The sequence below is a fragment of the Lichenostomus cassidix genome, chromosome 1 (genome assembly GCF_008360975.1).
Source record: "Lichenostomus cassidix isolate B80296 chromosome 1, HeHo_3.0, whole genome shotgun sequence".
Lineage (NCBI taxonomy): Eukaryota > Metazoa > Chordata > Aves > Passeriformes > Meliphagidae > Lichenostomus > Lichenostomus cassidix.
Genome location: NC_139479.1, coordinates 27667560 through 27689264, shown reverse-complemented (window position 1 = coordinate 27689264; position 21705 = coordinate 27667560). Strand labels below are relative to the sequence as shown.

Genomic DNA, 21705 nt, shown 5'->3' with positions numbered 1-21705 from the left:
ATAAATGTCTTTTGAGTTGTCTTGACCTCCTTGCTGGCTGAGAAGAAAAAGACTTTAGGTTTGAGTTTAGAGCCTATGGATGCATTTTTATCAGCTGCAGTCAGTTCAGTGTTTTCACACATTTGTTCATTTTTTATGACAATTTTCCAACTGACTTCAGTTAGTAGAAGACTGTGTTGTAAAGCAGGGCCCTTCTGAGGCTCATCTAAACTTCATAGCTGCAAAAACTGATGTAAAAATGGTTATGTTTGTATGCATTCTATCTCTTCAGAATGTGAAAACATTTTTCTAAATATTCTGTAAATACAATTAAGCCGCAATCACAATTTTGTTTTAAACAACTTTATTTTGAAAAATACAATGTGTAGTGTAATGTCAACTAACTGTAATACTGACACTGTCAATCAGGACTTGTACTTCACACAATGATCAGCGAGTCATGCAATAAAATATGTACCTGTCATGAAGAACTCCCACTTCCACTGTTTCATCGTTATCTCTTTATGGCATGTCACAAATCCATGTACATTGAAACATACTGTACTTTTGCAGTCTTTCTACAGACTTGACAGCACACACTAGTCACACAGCTCAAGAACAGTGGGGTGAGACCAGCCTTATTGGAATTGAATGGCCTTTGCCATTGATTTCAGTGGGCTGAAGGCTTCACCCTGAATATCCACCTATGAATGTATTGTGTGTGGCCATTGCAATCCTTTAACTGTATCACTTGCTTGTAACTGGAATACTTTCTAGGAAAAAAAAACCCCTTATAAATAGTATGCTATGTCAAAAACAGCCAAATAGTTTTACATCATGGGTTTTGCATTAGTTTTTGTTATTGGTAGAAATCTTAAACACCAACACTGCTGTTAGAGATTTTCAAGTGGTTTTCCCTCTAGATTTGGAGAGTATAAAGAAAAAGGTTAAGTAATGTGTCCTAGGTTGCAATATTGATGTAGTTAAGTATTCTATTACCACCAGCTGTGGGCCGTTAGCTGCTATCACCCACTCCGGATGACAGACAATGGGCCATCCGTTAGCTATTATCACTTGCTAACGACCCACCCCGCATGACAGGCAATGGGCCATCAGGGACCCACCGTGTGACTCATGGACTTATCTCATCCCATTGTGAGATGCTCTGCCGAGGAGGGAGGAGCCAGGTGTTCCCACCTGGATATAACCTGGCCCTGGAACTGCCTGAGCTAGCCCTGTCTACTGGGTTCCCAGAGGACCAGAGCTACTACTAGATCTTCAGCTGGAGACTAGACCTTCACAAGATCACCGCTTCAACTGGACTACTTCAGTTGGACTGCTACTACCACCCTAACAGGGTGTTAGGTTGTATCTGACTTTGTCAGTGCTTTTCCTTGTATTATTTCACTTATTTTTAATTTCAATCTTGACTTGTGATCTCCCACTGGTTTGTTTTCAAACCAATACATAATGTTAATAGTACAATGAGACACAGAGTGGCAAAGCTAGTTCGGAACATCCGTGTGTTTCAGACTATATATTGCAAGCACGGCTTTCCTCCCTTCTTCCTCACCTCCTAGTTTGAGCTTTAAATATCCTTCCCACATTCAGGGCAAAGGATGTCATCCCTTTCTGTGAGGAAGCCGCGACCCACCAGTGAAAGGGAGCACTTCTTACAGTTAAAGCAATCATTATGCCACTGCCGTTCTTCGAAAGAGATGTACTTGGTTCCTCCGAGTCCTGTTTGAAAAGCAAAATCACTGTTACAAGAAAAGAATAGCAGGTCAGCCATCAAGTGATGCAGACTGACCTGGAGATGTGACATACAGTAGTGAAAAAATGCCATTGTGACAAATCTGTCTGTTGCTGTGCTAACTTTGCAACCCTTATTCTGTAGTGACTAATATTTTCATCTTCAAATACTTCTGTTGCTTTCAGCAAAGTTAATGAGCAAGGCTGTTATTAATGATAATGGCAGAAATGAACTTCCAAGGGGTGGCCCTGCAACATACAGCAGGAGAAAAGCAAAGCACCTGCCTGTGAACAGAATTCTGATTGTTTTTTTACATAATGTTTTATGGCATCTGAATATGCTAATTTTTGTTTTGCAGAAGTGCATTTAGATAATTAAAGAAGAAGTCTGTCATGTGCCATGACTTGATTCATAGCTCTGAAGGAAGAATGCCTCAGGAAAAGAAGCAGGTTAGCAAAAAAGCATTCCAGAATTTGAGGCTATGACAGTTATCATAAGGTGTATTGAAGCTGTACACAAAAAAAAAAAAAAAAGAAAAAAGAAAAAAAAGAAAAAAAAAGAAAAAAAAAGGAAAAAATGTCTCTTAGTAGTACTTGTCTTTGCTTAACCTCAAAAAAGACTAGCTGGAGTTCCTTGAAAAGATTCAGTTGGGCATATCTCATACTGGGTGAGACTTTTTGTTTAGTTTTGCCTTTAATAGCAACTCAACACATAAAACCACCACAAAATGTAAAGACACCAGCCCTGAGAGACCTACCACTGATTGGGTTTGTGCATCCAGCACACTTTTTGGCATAGAGGTTGCAGAAGCAGCTCAAGCAGTATGCAAACTCATCCCTGGAGGTAAAGCGCTGTCCCGACAACTGCTTCTTGCATCCAGTACACACAAAGCACTCCTTGTGCCACGGCTGCTCCCGGTAGGTAACACCTCCTGTAGTGATAGCCTGTTTTAGGGGAAAAATGAAAAGAAGGTGTTTTCTTAAGGGTGGCAGGTTAGTATTTTGGTTTGGTAAAGAGGAAGTGTGATGAGATTTTGGCGGGAGGAGGGGTAGAAGATTTAAAAATAGCAAAATCATAATTTTGCTTGGAGTTGATGTTGAGAAAATCATGCAAGTGCTTTATTAAAATTTCCTAATTTATAAAAGGAAGCCCCATACTAAAAGTACTTTATTCTACATATATTTTAAAATCTCACTCTCAATTGTACTCTTTGTTTTTCAAGCTACTCTTTTTATGTTGCTTTTCATGGGCATGTGCTAGAGTTTATGTCATCGCTGTTACTTCACCTGTCCCTTTCGTCATGGTGAAAGAATTACCTGATGAATTTCAAATTCCCTGTTACTTTCTTTGGGAAGGACTGGTTTATTTCATATTTTAGATGAAGTATTTACTTTCTGCTTCTCCAGACTTTGTCAGGGAATTTTCTCTTACAGCAAGTAACTGGTACTGAAATTATATAATCTCTTAAAACCATATAATTCTGAATCTTTTTACACATACAAAAATGAGATATTCTACCTACTTGGATATAAAATGGGATGGACTTCAATCCCTTAGGTTTCAGGTAAGCAAAATGAGAGCTCTACCTTCTTGCACTGGACACATTGCATAGCAAACTGCTTTTCATAGCAGGGTACACAAAAGTTTTGATTGTCCTTAGGGATGAAGCTCTTCGTCCCAATAGGCTGTTGGCAGCGGGAGCAGATGAAGCAGGTCTCATGCCAGCTGTTGCCCTTGTATTCCATCTTCCGAGTACCTGTAATGAGACCAGAGCATCAACTGAACTTCTGGATGAGATAGGTGCAATTTGTAGGTCCTGTTTGCCTTGCAGCTGGCTGTCAGTCTAGCAGCTCTGAGCTAGAGGTTATTTCATATTCCTACCAGCTTTGCATGATATTTGGTACCATTTTAGGTTTTTGGAGAGCAAGTGTCTCTTCTGTAAAGAAGCAAAACATTTATGACAAATGACTATAGCTTAGCTTCTTGTGGTATTATAAGGCAAATAATGAATTCCAATGCACAGGAAGATCCAAGGGAATTGGAGAGACACAGATAAAAGCTGCTGTTAGTGCTGAGTGGAGGTAAGGCTATTCCTAGTTAAAGATTGACCTCATTCATTCCACATCTGTTTTGTTTCTTTTTCAGATAGCAGCAAGATACCTGGTTAATTACAGACTCATAGAATTATTTGGGTTGGAAGAGACCTTAAAGATCATCTAGTTTTAAACTCCCTGCCATGGACAGGGACACCTCTCACTAGACCAGGTTCTCAGAGCTTGATCCAACCTGGCTTTGAACACTGCCAGGGATGGGGCATCCAATTCCTAGCAAGCATCTTGCCTCCCTTTCCCAATGAAATATAGTCACTGCCTATAGACAGTGACAAAGAATTATTTAATATCTGCCTGGGGGCCTTTTTCTTGTTCTAACTGAGATGTACTATAACTTTGCAATTGTTTCCAGCTCAGCAACACCTATCCTAAATGTTTTTGCGTCTCTTGAAACTTTCAGTAATAAAGAAGCTTTCTCTCTGTTTTCAGCTGTATTGAAAATATGGTTGAAAAGTGGAAGGGAGAAAAATCTTTAAACAATCCTTTACTGAAAAGCAGTAAAGTGGTATGGTAGTAAGGAAATGAATGCACTTCTCTAGAATGAAGTTTTAGGGTTCATGTAGAGTGCTTTGCAGATTCAGTCCACTATATGGCAGGTAGATTCTGAGCCCTTCCAGGAAATTGGAGATGCCCGATTATATAGATAAATTTCTTTGCACATGGTGTGATTTCCTATGTACCAGTTTGAGTCAGAATATTTGATACTGGCCAGAAGGATAAACAAACAAATGTTGTTCCTACAGTACTGCATCACTCTTGGAGCCTGTAACAGCAAACGCAAAGTCAAATGCTTGGAAGACTGACAAGCTGATTGAGTTGGCTAATGATGAAGAACCACACTAATGCCTTTGATGCCAATTCTCCCCACCCCTATTACTGCAGGGTGAAGTTTCACCATTTTTCCCCTTCTCAAGCATTAATTCATCTTTGTTTACAAGTTGCATATTTTTCTTCTTTTATGATCTCATTAAAGTTTGCTGAGAGGCATACTTCAGGATTTATTTGGTGGTTTTTTGTTTTTTTTTTTAATTGACTTGCATCAGTAGTAGTAAGCGAACTGTTAATTATCTTTCCTTCTGATGCTTACATTCTTGAATATTTCTGTTCCATTCTATCAACAGACACCTTCTACAAATTATGCCTTCTCTATGCTGGTAACTTTCTATATCATGCCAAGGAGTGAATAAATCAGTCCTTGAAAGAATAATGTTCTGGGAAAAGTATATGTGGATAATTTTTTTTAATAGTCTAGAATTTTATATTCACATTTTCAGTTGTGCCCTCTTTGGGATGGTGTTGTCACTGAAACTCAAAGCAGCGAGAGCCCTGTTTTTTTAGCTGCTTGACTGAAGTCTGCATGAGTTGAGTTTGCAGAAGGACTTAAATGGGCACATCATGACAAGGCTTCATTAAATCTACATTGCACATTTAGTGGAGAAAAGCAAAGAACAAGTGTAGCATTAGCAGTCTCCACAAAGGGTATCCAACCACTTGCTGGTTCTTTCAAAATGAATTATTCTTCCACTGGTGATCATACTCCTCTGGAGTAGCTCCGGTACTACGACAGTGTCCTATGTAAGTAGAAAAACATGCTGGTGTGCCACTCTTCCAATGTGGTGACACTTCAGCTATCTTGGGTAAGCAGCTAAAGACCAGTGGGTATGTTTTGTAAAACTTACAAGATTTGATTTTTTCTCTTTTAGGTTATAACAGAAGAAGGGATGCTCTGTGTCACTGAATCCAGCCTCCATTACTATATATCAGTGTATAGCTGGCATAAGAGGCAAAAAGAGATCCATTCAGTAAATCACTGATTATGATGATGAACCTGATGAACAAACTTAAAAATAAATACCTATAAAATTATAGAATAGTTTTGGTTGAAAGGGACCTTTACTGATCATCTAGTCCAACCCCCTGCAATAAGCAGGGACATCTTCAGCTTGTTTAGGTTGCTCAGAACCCCATCCAAACTGACCTTTAATTTTTCCAAGCATGGGGTATCCACCACCTCTCTGGGCAATGCCTTCTAGTGTTTTATCTTAATAACCTCATTTTAGAAAACTTATTCCTTATATCTAATCTAAATCAACCCTGTTTTACTTTAAAACCATAATGCTTTATTCTATTGCAACAGGCCCTGTTGAAAAGTTTGTCCCCATCTTTGTTATAGGTCCCCTTTAAGTACTGAAAGGCTGCAATCAGGTGTCCCCAGAGCCTTCTCTTTTTTAGGCTGAACAATCCCAACTCTCTCAGCTTGTCTTTACAAGAGAGGTGCTCCAGCCCTCTTTGTGGCCCTCCTCTGGACCTCCTCCAACTTCTCCATGTTCCACGTTCTTCTTATGTTGGGGTCCCCAGAGCTGGATGCAGCACTCCAGGTGAGATCTCTCAAGAACAAAGTTAAGGGGCAGAATCACCTCCCATGATCTGCTGCCCATGCTGCTTTGGATGTAGCCCAGGATACAAGTGGCTTTCTGGGATGTGAGTGGAAATTTTGTGTTGTGTATTTCCAGCTTTAAAACTAGCACTGGCTATTCCCAAGCAAGTCAGCTTTTATTTCTGTGTCAGCACATGGAATAATAGGACATACCTAAACTTGATCATGAATAGGTAGGGTGATCTGCTTTTAAATATTATTGTTGTTTCTAAGTCTTATTTCATGATCCAGCCTTCATTTTTACACCCTAGGAGCAAAATGTTGTGTTTTTCTCCTTTTATCTAAGATGAACAATGACACTCCATAATGGAGAGTGTACAAGGATTCTTCAAATTGCCTTTTAATATTTTATTTCTGCACTGATATCACTTGGACTTTACAGCCCTCAAATCATCACAGAATGCTACAGTATTGACATGAGAAGATGAGGTTTTAGCAATCTATTACTAAAACCTCATGTTTCATGTTGAAAAATAAAATAGCTCTTTCCTGTTTCTTCATATCTTTGTGCTCAAGAAAGACCTCAGAGGCACTTTGAATAATTTTTCATTTGTCTGAGAGAAGTTAAATTTAGAGTAATTACACAAAAAGCTAAATTTTGAATTAAGTAAGCTGTTAAATATGCAAGCTGTTCCTGGTTTTCAAGAAATGAAATTCAATCAAGACAGAGTAGAAAGCTGGGATTGGACAGAAAGATCAATACTAGTTTTACAGGCATCAAAAGCCTTTTAAGGAATATTGCTAGGAAATATTATAAATGCCATTAATAAAAATGCTAAATAAAAAAGATAAATTAGAAAAATGCTAATTTTCAAGAATAGTCTGTTTCACATGAGTAAGAGTTGTGTCATGACCCATTATGAACATTATATATTCTGGTCATGGAAGTGGCCTAGAATGCACCATTAACTGCTTTTTACACAGTTTACCATGATTTAGCAGAGACAGTCAAGGAAAAACACTTCTCACAAATGTTGCTGCATTTGGGCTTGATATTTTGTCCAAAAAGACAGCATCCTAACCTGGCATAATAGTCTTCTTGCACTCATTACATTTGGAAGAGTACTCATTCGAGTAGCAGTCAGTGCAAAGCAGATGTTCCTCTTTTGCAGCAAAGGGTTTGTCCACCAAGGAATTCTTGCACTGGAAGCAGTGGAAGCAGGTTTCATGCCAGTGGCGGTCCTTGTAAGACAGATCCTGTAGAAATCCAAAACCACAGAGTGAGTGGAATGAATAGTTTGCACAACTGGAAGCTCAGAGAATGCAAACACATCCAAATCTGAACTGCAGCCAGGAGCTGGGGCTAATTTGCACTGCTCAAGAAAACAAAATGTTCCGATGAAGGTGAACTTATTTTGCTGTGATAACCAGGAACAGATCATGACAACAATCAACCCTTTTTCAGTTCAAGGTAACCTTTTCTGTACGTGACAGAGGAACAGCTAGTTTCATTTAGGTATTTCCTTTGAGAATAAAGCCCTGCTTTTGAGGCAGATTGAAACTTGTTAACCTGATAGGTATGGTAGACTTCCCCTATTTGCCTTAATAATTGCTGATTTCTGGTTCATTTCATATATATTTACTCTTGAGCAGAAATATTTTTCCTCAATTGTGTTCTGGTATTTTTTTGACAGATTTACACCAAGGGTAGAATTGTTCTGATCTCTTTGGGGTTGTTTTCACTACAACAAATTTTTAACAACTCTTGTGTTTTGGTTTAGATATATTTCAGATGTGGATCAGACTGAAAGATGGAAGGCCACATTGTACCTGCATCCAGTGATCCAGAATACTGGCCAAGAGATTAGTCTGGGCATGTCAGTGTTTAAAATACTCTCCACAGTGGTTTCTTTTATTATTTAAAAGAAACAGTCCTTCTCAAAATTGTGACCTAAAGTGAAGGATTGTGCTTTTTAAAATTTAAATTGAGGTGGCCTAATCATGTAACTCTTGAACAGTGTCTTTGGACTTCAAACACAATAGAACTTGGATCATTACAAGAAACAGTGTCTACCCCAAAATATATAGGCTCTGGTTTGGGTTGGGAATGTGAAAGGCTAGAATTGTCATGAATAGGGAGTATAAAAATTCAGCAGAAATAATTTCTCAGGTTCTAGCTCAAGATCTACTGCGTATTTATTTCAGACACTAAACTAATCAGATTAACTGAAGGAAAAGAGTGACTAGTAGAACATCAGATTTTTTCGTTGTGCAAAACATCACAAAGGGTTCATACCTGATCTGGCCTAAGCTGTACTGTGTCAGTAAGTACAGTCACAGGAAACTCCAAATGTGCAATCGTAGCCCAGAGCAAAGAAAAGATACCATGGATTTAGGTTAATCTAAAATAACATTGTGTCTTCAGGAGCCTTGCTTTCACAAATAGCTAGCAGGAAATACTGAAATAGTTTCATATATGTTTATCATAATAGTTTATCATACCTGATATGTGGTAGTTTGTTCAAATTCTGTAATTTCTGTCAGAATTTGACCATGCAATTAAACATCTTTGTTTGGACATCTGTGCTACTCACCTAAATTTTTTAAATCATTGTGATACCCAATGTGTCCTTCATCTCTGAGATTGTACTCTGTGATAGAATATCTAAGACTCCTACTTTACAGACTTCAGATGGTTTATCCAGCTGATCAATTCATTTCAGCTAACTCCTTTTGAAAGAGCACAAATTTCTGACTGTAAAATTTTAATCTTTTCTAATAGAAAATTGAAAGCAATCTTCTTTGGAAGTTATTTACATTTTCTTCTCTTTAAGTGAAGTTGAATAGCCTAAATCTGATCTCATATTATATTTTCAACAGAAAAAATACAATATACAGCCAACAATGTTTTCCAAAATGTGAAATTTCCCTTCAAGAAAGTAAAAAAAAATCTAGCTTTCTTTCTCTTGTAACACGATGTATTCAATTTTCCTCACTTGCTGCCATTTCCTCTTTTTGCAATTTTCAGCAAGCTATTTTTTTAAATATCCAGAATTCATGTGCTGAAGTCTGCTTATTTTATCAATGAAAAGATACACTGAAGAAGGTGCATGCCTTTTAGAAGAGGAATAATGAAGAGACAGATTAGGTGTTGATGAAAGATTTGATCCCTCAGTCAGTTATGATGGCAAGATTTTATAGGCAGTAGCTGGGTAGGTGACAGTAGCAGATAGTTCATCATGATGAAGTGATGAAGCACAACTACAACAAAAAGTACCCAAGATACAAAGTGTATTGAAGAATATTTAGCTACTCTGGATTACTATAACAAATATTGTCATTAAATACAGAGAGTCTAAGATGTCTGGTTTTGACAGCAGAATATTAGACTGATGAAATGGATATTGCTTTCTCTCTCTGAATCTGTCACATCTGAAAGTAAGGAAGTCCAAGGTACTGATGAAACCATTTATGCATCATGAGGGTTCTTAGGTGAGTGCAATAAAGTTACTGAAAAAGAGGTTTGGTCTACTTCAACATGTTTTATATATTACTGGAGCCTTTGTCCTGTCCATGAGCTGTGGATGTATTGATCTGGAGCAGATTCTACACTGGAAAAGCATGTACCAAAACTGACTTAAAGCTTTCTGAATGTCAGGCTGGTCCTCTGTTAAGCTGAAAGAACATCAGATTTAGCCTAGGCATGTGAATTCTGGTTTATGCTAGCTGATTGTATCCCAAATAAACCTGTTCCAGCAGAAGGTAGAGGTGATATACAGCTAATTCCTGGTTTATTTTCACTTATTTTCATTATGTCACCCACAAAGAAAACTTTGGCAAGATAACAGTTAACATTGGCAAAATTGTGTTTTACAGCTTCTCCATAGTTCTGTAGAGTTTTGCTCCAGCATGGTTTATTTGGCCTCTGGGGTGGGACTACAGGTGACTTTTTTTAAAGTAGAAAAGTGGGGTTTAAAAAAAAAAAACAGAAGACTAAGGCTATCAGGTAACTGGGTTAATCTTGGACTCCTCAGACCCTGCATCTATATTGCCTTCTCCTCAGGCTTTCTAAGTCTGAGCAAACTGAAGCCATTATGCATTACCATTTCTCATGAACTGGGTTTCAATGGGGACCCAGTAGCAAGAAGGAGATTAGGGACTTTATTACCAGAACAGTAATTGTGAAATGTTGTTCTTGAATGAAGACTACATTAGGCTTTTTTTTTGTCTGCCACAATGGTCTTTTCAGAAGATTGAATGTAGGAAATGGACTACACAAAGTAAATGCCATGCAGATTTTAGCTATGCACAGCTTGTAGCAAAACACTTAGGTATGTTAGACTGGCACATGCCTATCAAAACCATGTTGAGAAAAGATGAAAACAAGCAATACAGTGCTGGGCTCAGCCCCTTAGGCGTATGAGAAGATATTAAGGTATTCACCTCTTTTACCATTTCACTTCACAACAATTAGTCTGAGATTCAGTAATGAGCTGAAAAAGTGTTGCATGTTGGGACAGGGATAAAACATTAAAAATGAGGAAAATAATTATTTTATCCCTTTCCTGATCCTCATTACTGGAGGTTTTGTTTTTCTTTTTTAATTTAGTTTAGTTTATATGTGAGACTGACCCTTTTGAGCCATTTTCAGCCTGCATGCTGACACAGTAGCTTTATCTCATAATACACTTATAATTTAATTTTCACATTTCACAGAGAGAGTTTTCACCCCTTTCTGCCTGCCAAGGCAAACTTGTGGACTGCATTAAACACAGGATTACTGTAGGTATTTCCTGTATTTGCAATGGTTTCTGTACCATAGGATCTACAAGGAAAGTATTAAAGAAGCCAAAGTCAACCAAAAGTAACCCTTCAGCAGTTAAGCAAATAGGTACATGATGGATGGATTTCCAGGAAGAAGCACGAAATTGTAGGTGTGGTGAGTGCTCACCAGGGATGTAGCCAATAAAACGCCAAAATTTTCTAGAAAAAGTAAATTTCTCCTATAACCTGTTGTCATGTGGATAATGTACAATATGTGTGAGAGAAATGGCATCATGTTTTCATACTGCCTGCTGATGCCTCCTAATACTCAGTATACGAAGCTTTTAATTTGTCTGTGGAAGTTTCATAAACATCAGCTAGAATTGTTTCTAGTGAATTAAATGGCCTGTGCCCAAAGGTGTCATTCAAACATAAGTTTTCATTCCAGGGGTTTTTGGCGGAAAAGATTTATTCTTTTAAAATAAAGAACAAATTAGCTATTACCCAGTTATATTCACAGTTGCTCATAAACTACCATAAAAACTAGAAAGATAGTGAAGAAAATTCTCCTCTACTACAGCATTGTTGTCTTATGGGCTCTCTGTGCTGTAGCTAAAACACAACGTGAAAATCTGGCATCAATTTCATCCTCTCAGAGCTCACTGCTTTCAGAATTAGAGTATTACCAGTGTTTGAGCAGGCTTAAGTTCAACTCAGGTGAATTGATGCTGTGCACCGCTGCTGATACACTACAGGAATGTCAGAGACAGAGAGCTGGCTGTCCTCAACACCTGTGGTTTCACTTTGGTGTAACCCTGTCAGTTACAGCAGGGTTGCTTTTAATTGGGAGGGTGGGAAAGAAGACCATCTGGTTTCCAGTGCAGCTTTTCTCAGTGTGAGGAAATAATGGTAGCCAAAAGGGGACTTGCAAAGGAAAATCTGATGTGAGAGTTATGTGGGACTTTCCAGGTTGTAATGAGGATGTAAACGTGGACACCACTGCCACATGCAGAGGCCTGGATGTGACCTTTTCTCATAACACTATCACTCCATTTTTTTTGGGTTTTGTTCCAAATTATGCATTTCTAAGTTATATCCAACATACAAACAAATTGGAGTCCATTTTGTGCATGCCATAAACACTGATTTCATTCTCAGACATAGTACAATTTATCTTCATTGTTCAGGTAAAAAAGTAAATGCAATGAGTAAAAATATTTATGTAAAAATACATACATATGTGTGTGTGTGTGTGTGTGTGTGTGTGTGTGTGTGTGTCTTTCTTATGTTTTTATTTACCTATCTATGCAAACAGTCTAATTAGGAGAAGAAGCCTGATTTTTTGGTGACTGTGTCATGGCTGAATTATGCTCTGTCATACAGTGCACACACTTTATCTGAAACTTATTTTCTTGTAAGGACTCTCTCAAATATGTTCTCTAGTGTCTGTTACTATCATTGAAAAAGTACTCTAGTTTTCTTCTCAGTGAGAACATGCATAGGATCTCTTTTTCTACCCAAACATGGTTTTTTTTCAGAAAACTTGTAGGAATTTAAGTTTCAACTTTTATCCATGTGTCAGAATGTGGTTAAAATTGGTCAACAGCTTCAAGAGTTACAACATAAAGCATGGACAGGCACCAACAGCAGTCACAGAAACAAAAAAAGACATGTTTGTTTCTGACATGCTTTTTAGCCCTTTAAGAAATCTTTATTTAATATCTCTTGGTTCTGTTTTCCACATATAGTCCTGGTTATTTACATATATAAAATATTCTTAGATTGCAGACAATTGGGGCTTTTTTTTTTTTTTTTTTAATCTGATGTTAGAGTGTGTCAAGCTTTAAAGTAAAGAAAAGCAGTATATCGGATAACACCCACACTCCCTAAATCCATAAATCTGGGTTGAAAAGTTCAGCCTGATTAATTCCTAAATACTTTGACTGATATTTGTTGAAGCTGGTCCAAGTTTTTAAATTCTTGACTATCAACACAAGGAAATATCTTCTCAGGGGATTAGAAAGAGACTTTAAAACAAAAGCACATTCTGGAATGGGGCAGAAGTATTTTGCTTTTTCAGGTCAGGCCAGGCCAGCTGTATCTCTTCTCTAACCTGAATATTTATGAGCTGTAGGAAAAACCTTCTTACAGACTATTGCCAGTTCCCTGTATTGATGGTGAAACATTTTTACCTTTTTAAGGCTTCTGAAAGGGACTTTCCTACTTATTTGCCAATAGGGTGTTGTAGATCAATTTGGAAGATATGACACATTTATTTTTTCCAATCTGAGTAAGCATATATTTTTATATCTCTGAACTAGTGATTGAGTGGAAGAATCACTAATAAAATTAATTGGTGCTTCTACAGGTATGGATAACCAGTGTGGAAAATTAAAAATCAAGTCTCCTTGTGTAAGTGAAGAATCCTATAGCCACAAAATACAAATTGCAGTTCTACTGCAATTTCACTCTGTGTGTGAAAATCTTGTCCAACTTTGAACAGGTCAATTTTGTGCAAGGAGGATGTATACTGGATGAAGTCTGTTGGTAGCAGTCCAACAGACATTTCACTTCACTTCTGTCTTCATTCAGGGAGGATGAAATGTCATGAACTCCAGCTGTTTTGGCTAATTTAAAAGAAATATAGGTGGTCACACCTGATCTGTACCAGACAGGCTTTTCCATATGCTGTAGCAATGCCTAACTCAAGCAAATAAGGCCTCTGCTCTGTCCACACCATTCTCAGCTAGACTCCCCTATCATCATTCTGTATTTAAAAGGCTAATTTTTCTAACTCTGATTTATTACTTGAGTCAGCATTAGCTAGATTTCTGTGATCTCCAAGTTGACACATTTTCTTGAGTGTGTCCTGGCTCTTGATGACCATAAAAGTGTGATCACTGCAAAGCCTGCAGTGGCTTAGCTCCCTCTGGTATACCCCAAAGGTAGGCAAAACCAGCTTCTGTCACCCTTCTAGATCCCAGGTGGCCCTGAGGACAGGCTTTCCCAATGACTTAAAGAGAATTTCTTACTTCAGAGTGTCAGGTCATTCTATGCCTTATAGGAACACATTTCTATTACCATGCCTGGTAAAGAAGGGTTTGCCAAGTGAAATGATACAAAACAAATACAGGGGTCCAGGAAACATGCTCTCCTATCAAAAGAAACCCCTGTGTAGCTGTTAGGTTGGATCCTTCCAGGTCTCAGAGCTCTGTTTCCAGGCTCCTCTGTCAAGATTTCTGTAACAAGACGCAAATCTGGCATACCTTGCAGTCAGCACCAATAGGTTTTTTGCATTCTTCGCAAGTGTTGGAGTAAAGACTTTCATAGCATTTCACACAGAAGGGGCTGTCCTCCTTCAGGATGTACTTCTTACCAAACAGGGACTCATTGCAGTAGTGGCAGTCGAAGCGTTCCGTCATGTTGGGGTCTGGAGTGCAGCTATCCTGCCACAAAGACAGGAACAGGCACATGTCAGACTGAGCAACACTTGACCCAATCCCCTGGGAAAGGTTTATCATTTCTTGTTTATTATATTTTACCTCAGTTTTAATCCAGCTTTCAATCAAATAAATGAGCAAAATAGGAAGAAACTGCACCGTAAATTTTGCAGTGCAGGGCAATGACAATAGCCCATCTACTTTAGCCATCTGCTGATCCATCTTTGGCCAAACCTAGTGTTAGAGGTGAGAGGGAGGAGTAAAGAGTCTGAGTAAAGAGTCTGAAGAATTCCCATGAGATTTGTGAATGGAATTTGACCTATGGGTCCCAAACAAGGAGGTGTGTTTCTAGGGGATGGAGGGACTCAAGTGCATGAAGAGGATGAGCCAGCTAATCTCCAGAAGAAATATCTCATGCATAGGGCAAGACAGAGGTTTACACTGCCAGTAGACTAGTCATGCACAGCCTACCAGACACCACTGAAATGTGCTTCTGCACCTTCCTTCTCTGCATTCTCAGTAAGCCAGTGTCTGGCAATCATTGCCCCACAGGCAGGCAGCAACCCTCTATCTCTGCTCATGCCTGGGACTATGGGCACAGGATGTGTAGGGTCAGTGATTGTGTATCTGATTCTCCTCTGATGCAAGTGAATGAGTTATCCAACAGCTGTAGTGAATTGGACACAAATGGGAGCCAGGTGTCCTGGCCCAGACAAATGTCAAACAATGATTATGGAAGACAAAAAGCAAGTAGCAGGAACTGTATATGATATCTCAGCTTGTCTGAATTAGGGACACTTTCTGTTTGCGCCTCAGGTTTTGTTACATCTCTGTCATTTTCTGGACGCACACACAAGCAGTGATGACACAAATGCCTTTGATTATCTGCATAAATATTTATTATTGCCTGGGACAATTTATTTTGGGACCCATCACATTCTTTCTTAACCTGAGGCTTGTAGCATGTGTTGCACCTGAAATCTGTTTGGAGGTTACAGCTAGAGCAGGGCATAGCTGCCTGCTTAGGAAAGGGAATTTCCCAAGCGGAAAGTAGGTGCCACCTGGACTGCATGATCTTCACTGCCTGCCAGCTGCATCTCCTCTTTAAGCCACATTTGATCTATAAATCCTTAAATGTTTTGAATACTAATAGCTTAAGTGGCTACCTCTGTCTTTCATGCACAAGTGACATTTACAGCAGCTGCAGTCCTTTTGCCAACTCCAGCTCTCAATTTTAAACAAAATGTTACTTGCTTAGTGTTCTTGGCACAGGTCACTGGATTCTGGAGTTTGTCCTCTCCTTCTGGCAGTAGGAACCACCCATAGGGCATTCTGAAATCCTGAGTTCTCCTCCTGTTTTTATTATCTTTCATTCTGTCTAGCTGGGATATGATTAAGGTTTTAGGGCTGTCTGGATGGAAAAACTTTATTTTGATGGTTAGAAAGCCTGTTTTTTTTTTTATAATGGTCAATCAACTGCTGAACTTGTGGTGGCTAGCACAGACTAAGGGGTGAGTGCTTTCATATGTGTGAAGTAGGTAAGTGATATCTCACTTATCCAGTTGCTGGAAAGTCTTCTGAACTCCAGGTGACTACTAAAGAAGATAGAAAAACTACCAAACCCCAAAATGTGCTTGGAGGAAGCACAAATCCTGGCAGCTGGTCATTCTATGTTACTGACAGCCCAGGACTAGCAGAGCAACTGCTTTGGCCTTAAAGATGCTCTAGGATCTAATAAGCTTTCTTATCCCCAAGGGGTGGTCGGAGTTTGTATGGTACTCTTTGTCCTAAGGAGTAGAGAGGATCACAGGACTGATAAGAAGACAGAAAGTAAGAAGACATGCTGGAGAGAGAAGTGCAGTGACTACCCAAGGCTCTCCTCTCAGCCATCTCCAACAGCACTTGAGAGAAATGAAAGTATAAGGCAGGAGAACAGGGACAATACAGAAGGACATTTCCTTAACAATTGCTTCCAGCAAGTTATTCTCTTGAAGTAGAGGTGCAGCCTTTACCAGAACATTTAAAAGATTATAACAGATTTTCCTCTCTGTTCTGAGCCTGTTTACACTCCTAACCCACATAATATGTTTGGACTTTCCCAGGAAAGAACTAGACAGAACTTAATTTCCTTCTGGAGTAATTTCAGCAAAAGGAACGGAGTCAGACCAATGTACACTCAGTTATATGTGTAGATGTATGATTAAGTCTAAAAGTAGTGATAGCTTTTGTTCAAATAGTCTATATTTAGGACAGAAATCTATACTTTTTACCAGGCTTTGTTAATGGCTTTTCCCAAATGTTAGGAATTTGTTGCCCATTTAATGCGCATTATTGCTAAGTTAAAGTGTGAGCAGAAACCACTTATGAGCTTGCATTTTTTACCTTTCTTCAGAATCATTTCTTTCTAGCCCTGAACTAAAATTAGATGTGTGATACGGAAGAGTGAAAAATTTCTCTGCAGTGATGATGTGTAAAACCAAAAACTATAGAGGGTGATTCCTTTGCAGATTTATACCATTTCATCCAAAGCTGCTAAATGCAAAATACAGAAGTTCATTGTGACTGGAAGGACTGTTCCCTTAGAGGTGGACATTCCTTTCTCTTGGTCACAGGACTTTCCATCTTGAGTACTGCATTGTTTTCTGGGTGCATTTCAGAGGAGCAGATGAAAGAATTTTGTAATATATTTATTTAATAATTTATACAATAGTGCAAAAATTCAACAATTTAAAATAATCCAGCAATTATTTAATAGTTGCTGCCACTATTTCAGAAAGGGATCTAGTTTTGTTCAATGTGCTCTGAGATTGTCACAGTGGGTTTTCCCCCTCACCCTGAGCAGGTAGAGGCAGTCCTCATTTCTGCATCTCAAACAGATTTAGGGATGAACTCTGCTCTATGAAGACAATGCAGGGGCAGCTCTGTGTGAGATTTGGGGAACAACTCCAGAGATTTGGGTAATTGAAAGACAAGAAAGGAAATTTTACAAGATCTGCATTTTTGTTTTAGTTATGTGAATCTTTTATTGGATCTGGGACCAATTTTGGATCCAATATCTCTTCAAGTCAGGAATTCAGGTTCATGTGGTTTCATTCAATATGCTGGAATTCAAGGTGAAAAATCACAAATTCCAGGCTGTTTAAATCCAGGCCTTGGATTGGAACTCATGATCTACCATGTGGTATTTTGAGAATATTTTACAGGGTTTTTTCTGCTCCAGAGAGAATTAAATGTAAGGTAATCATGGGTTCTATCTACAAAATAATAGCAAGAATTTCAAACAAATAATTTCACTGTTGTTTTATAATCAAGAAATGTGAACTCATACTGAGCAATATTTTTGCCTGTCACTTTGTACACAGGGTCCTTCACATTGCCAGGCCATTGATTCCTGATATAAAAATACCCCTCATGTTTAGCTTAGTGCTGATCTGGGCTTTAAGGGAAACAAACAAACAAACAAACAAACAGGAGAATTGCACAGCTGTGGATGGACAGAAATTGCAATTCACCTTTGTTGCCATTGATCTACTTCTTCCTCTTGTGTTAGATACTTGTTGACTGTAAAGTGTTGTGGGACAGAGGCTCATCATTGTTACACCTCTTTGTGGTAAAAATGTCTTTAGATTTTATTACTGTAGTCATTCTATACTTATGTTTCTTCTGATTGCTCTCAACATTATCATGAAGGAGAAATTGATTTTTTTCTGCTCTTCAGTCTCCCTCCTACAGCATCAGACATAACAAGTATGTCTCCAAAAGCAAAAGAGCTTTCTGTTGCACGCCCAGAAGAGAAGCTACAGCTTATGCCAAATGTTAGTACTACCCACACTGTGTCTCCCAGGAAGTAAGAATTGGCAGGAAAATTACCAAGAAGTTGGTAGACTGACTTAAAATCTATTCTTCTTTCCTCTTCTTCCCCTGTTGACTCAGCCTCACTTTACTAGCAGCAATTCCAAAAGTTATCATATTACCTCATAAATATTAGGGCTCGTCATGTCATTAAGAAATTATCCAGTGTTCTCCATGACACTATTGACTACTGAAAAAGCAGACCTTGCCTGCTTTTTCAGCTGTGTCTGCAAGCCTAATAAATGATTTTGTGTGCATCTCTTATGTCAACTCTTCTTAGGGGCTGTTGAGCACTGAGAGGCCAAGGGAAACTATTGAAAACACGTAGGAGTTGTTCAGTTTATTCTGTGAAGTTCTGATCTCTTGTTGTAACAGTATCTGGAGACACAGAATTAAGCCCCTGTAGATGCCAAAGGGGGACTTGCTGTTGACCTTAATTTGGTCTGTAGTGCTGGGGCTCTCTCAGTCTGTGCCCCTGGACCAGGATGTTCTGTTAGCCATCTGCACAGGAAAAAAAGGTATTCCTTCAAGATGTACACACATTTCTCCCACCTGACTATTTTTCCAGAAGAACAGTGCAGATGGAGTATTTTCTATCTGTTTAATTCCCTTCCCCTGAGGAAGGAAGATTTGTGTCTGGCAACTCCAGTGACATGAGCTATGCAGGTCTAGAGCATTTGGAAACAATTTATGTTAATGCTCCAAAGGCTAAAATGCAAAGATTTATTTACAACCATGACCTAACAGTCCAAACTATGATGGTCTTTCTGGCAAGAAGTGATTTTTTCCCTGTAACTCAGCTGCTCTTACCACATTCATTATCTATCATCTTGTTGCAGCAATAGTAAAACATCCTTGGAAGACCTAAGCATCTTTCCAAACCAGACCATAAGGACATGTAAGGGGAAAAGGGGGAAACCTAATTTTATTTCTTTTAAATTTACTTTAGGAAAAGAATAAATGGCCACTTTCTCGTGGTACTGATGAGAAGTGAGGAGTGGGGGAAAGTTATATTGTGGTCAGAATTCACCTGAACTTCAGAGTGTGAAAGTTAGCTGGTGTAGATGCACACCACAGACACCCAAAGCCTTCCTGTGTGTTTAGACTTACTAAAACACATTCAGGGCTGGTAGCCCTCTTTGTCTGGCTGTCCAGGTCTATCTTATCCTCTTTGTCATGGAATGAATATCCACAAACACTGTCACCATGGAGCAAAGGGAACCTGAGTGCTTGGAGGTCTTGCTGGCCATAGGACAAGTGTGATGCTTTGAGTTTCTCAGAGCTGTGACCCTTCAGCAGCAGCTCCTGGCCATGGGGAGCCAAGCCAGCTGCTCCTCCAAAGGCAGTTCTCCCTCCATGGGCCATGGAAGGACATTTGCTGCCTTACACTAAAGGTGGCCAATGCTAAGGCTAACCAGGCTGAGAGACAACTGCGCTGTGGTTAATGCTTAGCTTGTAAATGAAACAGATGCTTGGGCAGATGTGGCCTTCTCTTTTAAATTTTTAAATTGAGAAGAAAGCAGACGCCTTTTTCTCTTGCTGCTGCTATGGAAGAGGAGTTCTGAAGTAAGCACACCAAAAGAATTTGGCACCTTGTATTCAAGAAACCAAGGCCCCTATGATATGTTATTTCTCTCCCAGAACAGCTCTGTTAACAAGCCCAGGGTGATTTACCAGTGTCCACATCAAGGTTAGGACATTAGAAGTTCTCAGTTACAGAGGTGTTCATTGCTGTTTTTTAAGCTCAGGGTAGATATTCACAGATCTCTTATAAGCTCTTCAGCAAAAGCCGGGAAAATTTGGTTTGGTATTTGAAAATAATAGTAATAATAACAAAAAACAATGAAAACCTGACCCCAAGCAAAATATCACATTCACGCCTTTAGATGCTAAATTTTAAAAGCAATTTAAAGAAAAAAAAGTTTAATTTTTAATGAAGTTACCTTAGAATATTCTTCAAAATTAGTTTTAGATTTTTTTCCAAGGACTCAGCTTCCTTTGAAATGGCTGACTTCTTTTGCCTCTGGTACAGCATTCTGATATCTCTTTTTTAGAGCATTTTTTTGTCTCTTTAGAGCAATTTTCTGACCAGACAGACTGCATTAACATATGCAGATAACCAAAGCATACCTGGTTCCTGTCTGGATTTCACAGTCAGCCTATCATGAATTGGAAAGTGGATAGTGTGCTGGTTAAGACTGTATTCCTTAGCAGAACATAAATTAAAAAAAATACAAACAGAACATATTTATTGTGTGTCAAGGTTCCTCATGCATCTGGCTAAAGTAATCCCAGTTATAGGAGTGGAGAAAGAACACTCCACTTGTGGTTTCTGTGTGGTTTGTTGTGTTTGCCAGTCAATAAAGATCTGTTCCAGTCTGGAGCCACTTCAGCAGTGGTAGAGCAAGAACCAGAGGTAGTATCTGCAAACGCCACAGAAGAACTGAGCACTGACACTTTGAGAGTGCACCCCACACAGTCTGTGGTTATGCCAGGCTGATATTGAAATGACTGGAGGATGTATGGCATTACCAATATTCCTGCACACCTTTCAATTACAAAAGGATCTTATTGAAATAACACGAAGCATGAGTTAAATCTGCCACAGCAAGGAAGAGCACAGTTCAAGTGGAAAGGCTTGCTCATATTTTCTGTTTTAAAGCCTTTCGAAATTGCTGTCCTCCTTCTTTCTCTTGCAGAATAAGCAAATGCATGCTCAGAGGAAAGGTCAAATACTTGATACTGCTTAAGCATAAAGATTCGTATTTCTAATAAGAGCATTTAAGCAGATAACAGAAAATGATAGAGGAGAAAAACAGTATAAGGTTAATAAACCTTATTATTATTCCTGGCAAAATCCTGCATAAGTAGTGTATAAACTAAACACCTGCAGACACTAAACTCCAACAAAGGTTTGATCTTCCAGAAGAGGATTGCTTTCTTCTATTGACAGGAGCACTGTTAATCTCAGAGAAATTAAACTTTAAGAGAAAAACACCCAGAAATGCCATGTGCTTCCATGCAGTCATGCTCCCAAATTTTTCTATATTTTAGAAATCCTGAGTACCACTACCCAGGGCACAAAACCAGAAGAGTGTCTCAAATAGCCTGTGTTTCCTTCTTTACATAAAGGACAGAAGAAAAGCTGGGAGGACTCTGTGGAAGAAGAAAGCTTTGTTATTTTTTTCTGGCCTCTAGCAGAAGAGCTCTGGTTGTGTTTACTGAGGTAAGACCACAAAGCCCCCTTGTGTCTAAGATAATTGGCACACGTGGTTTGGGGGATCAGTCAATGTCCATCTTACAGCTGCCATATAAAACTGCTGTAGCAATGAATGCCTCAGGGCTGTGAGGTATCCCAACTTCCCTGCTCATCTGCCACACCCATGGCCTGCCAAAACATGACAAAGGAGGCTATGTAAACCTTGGGGG

At 38.9% G+C, this 21705-nt stretch overlaps 1 protein-coding gene across 4 annotated transcripts in view; it reads right to left on the bottom strand.

The window, feature by feature from the left end:
* Positions 1–326: 326 nt before the first annotated feature.
* FHL2 (four and a half LIM domains 2) overlaps positions 327–21705 on the bottom strand; it is a 38703-nt gene continuing 17324 nt past the window's right edge. For 2 of the 4 annotated variants that reach the window (XM_085054023.1, XM_085054031.1), the window contains exons 2-7: positions 14251–14430; positions 7303–7477; positions 3319–3488; positions 2490–2676; positions 1454–1719; positions 327–937 (exon numbers count right to left, since the gene is read on the bottom strand). In XM_085054023.1, coding sequence (XP_084910149.1) covers positions 1568–1719; positions 2490–2676; positions 3319–3488; positions 7303–7477; positions 14251–14430 — 864 coding nt within the window. In that variant the 3' untranslated portion in view covers positions 327–937; positions 1454–1567. The remainder of the gene's footprint in view (positions 938–1453; positions 1720–2489; positions 2677–3318; positions 3489–7302; positions 7478–14250; positions 14431–21705) is intronic. The other 2 variants (XM_085054041.1, XM_085054050.1) reach the window with 1 other exon arrangement.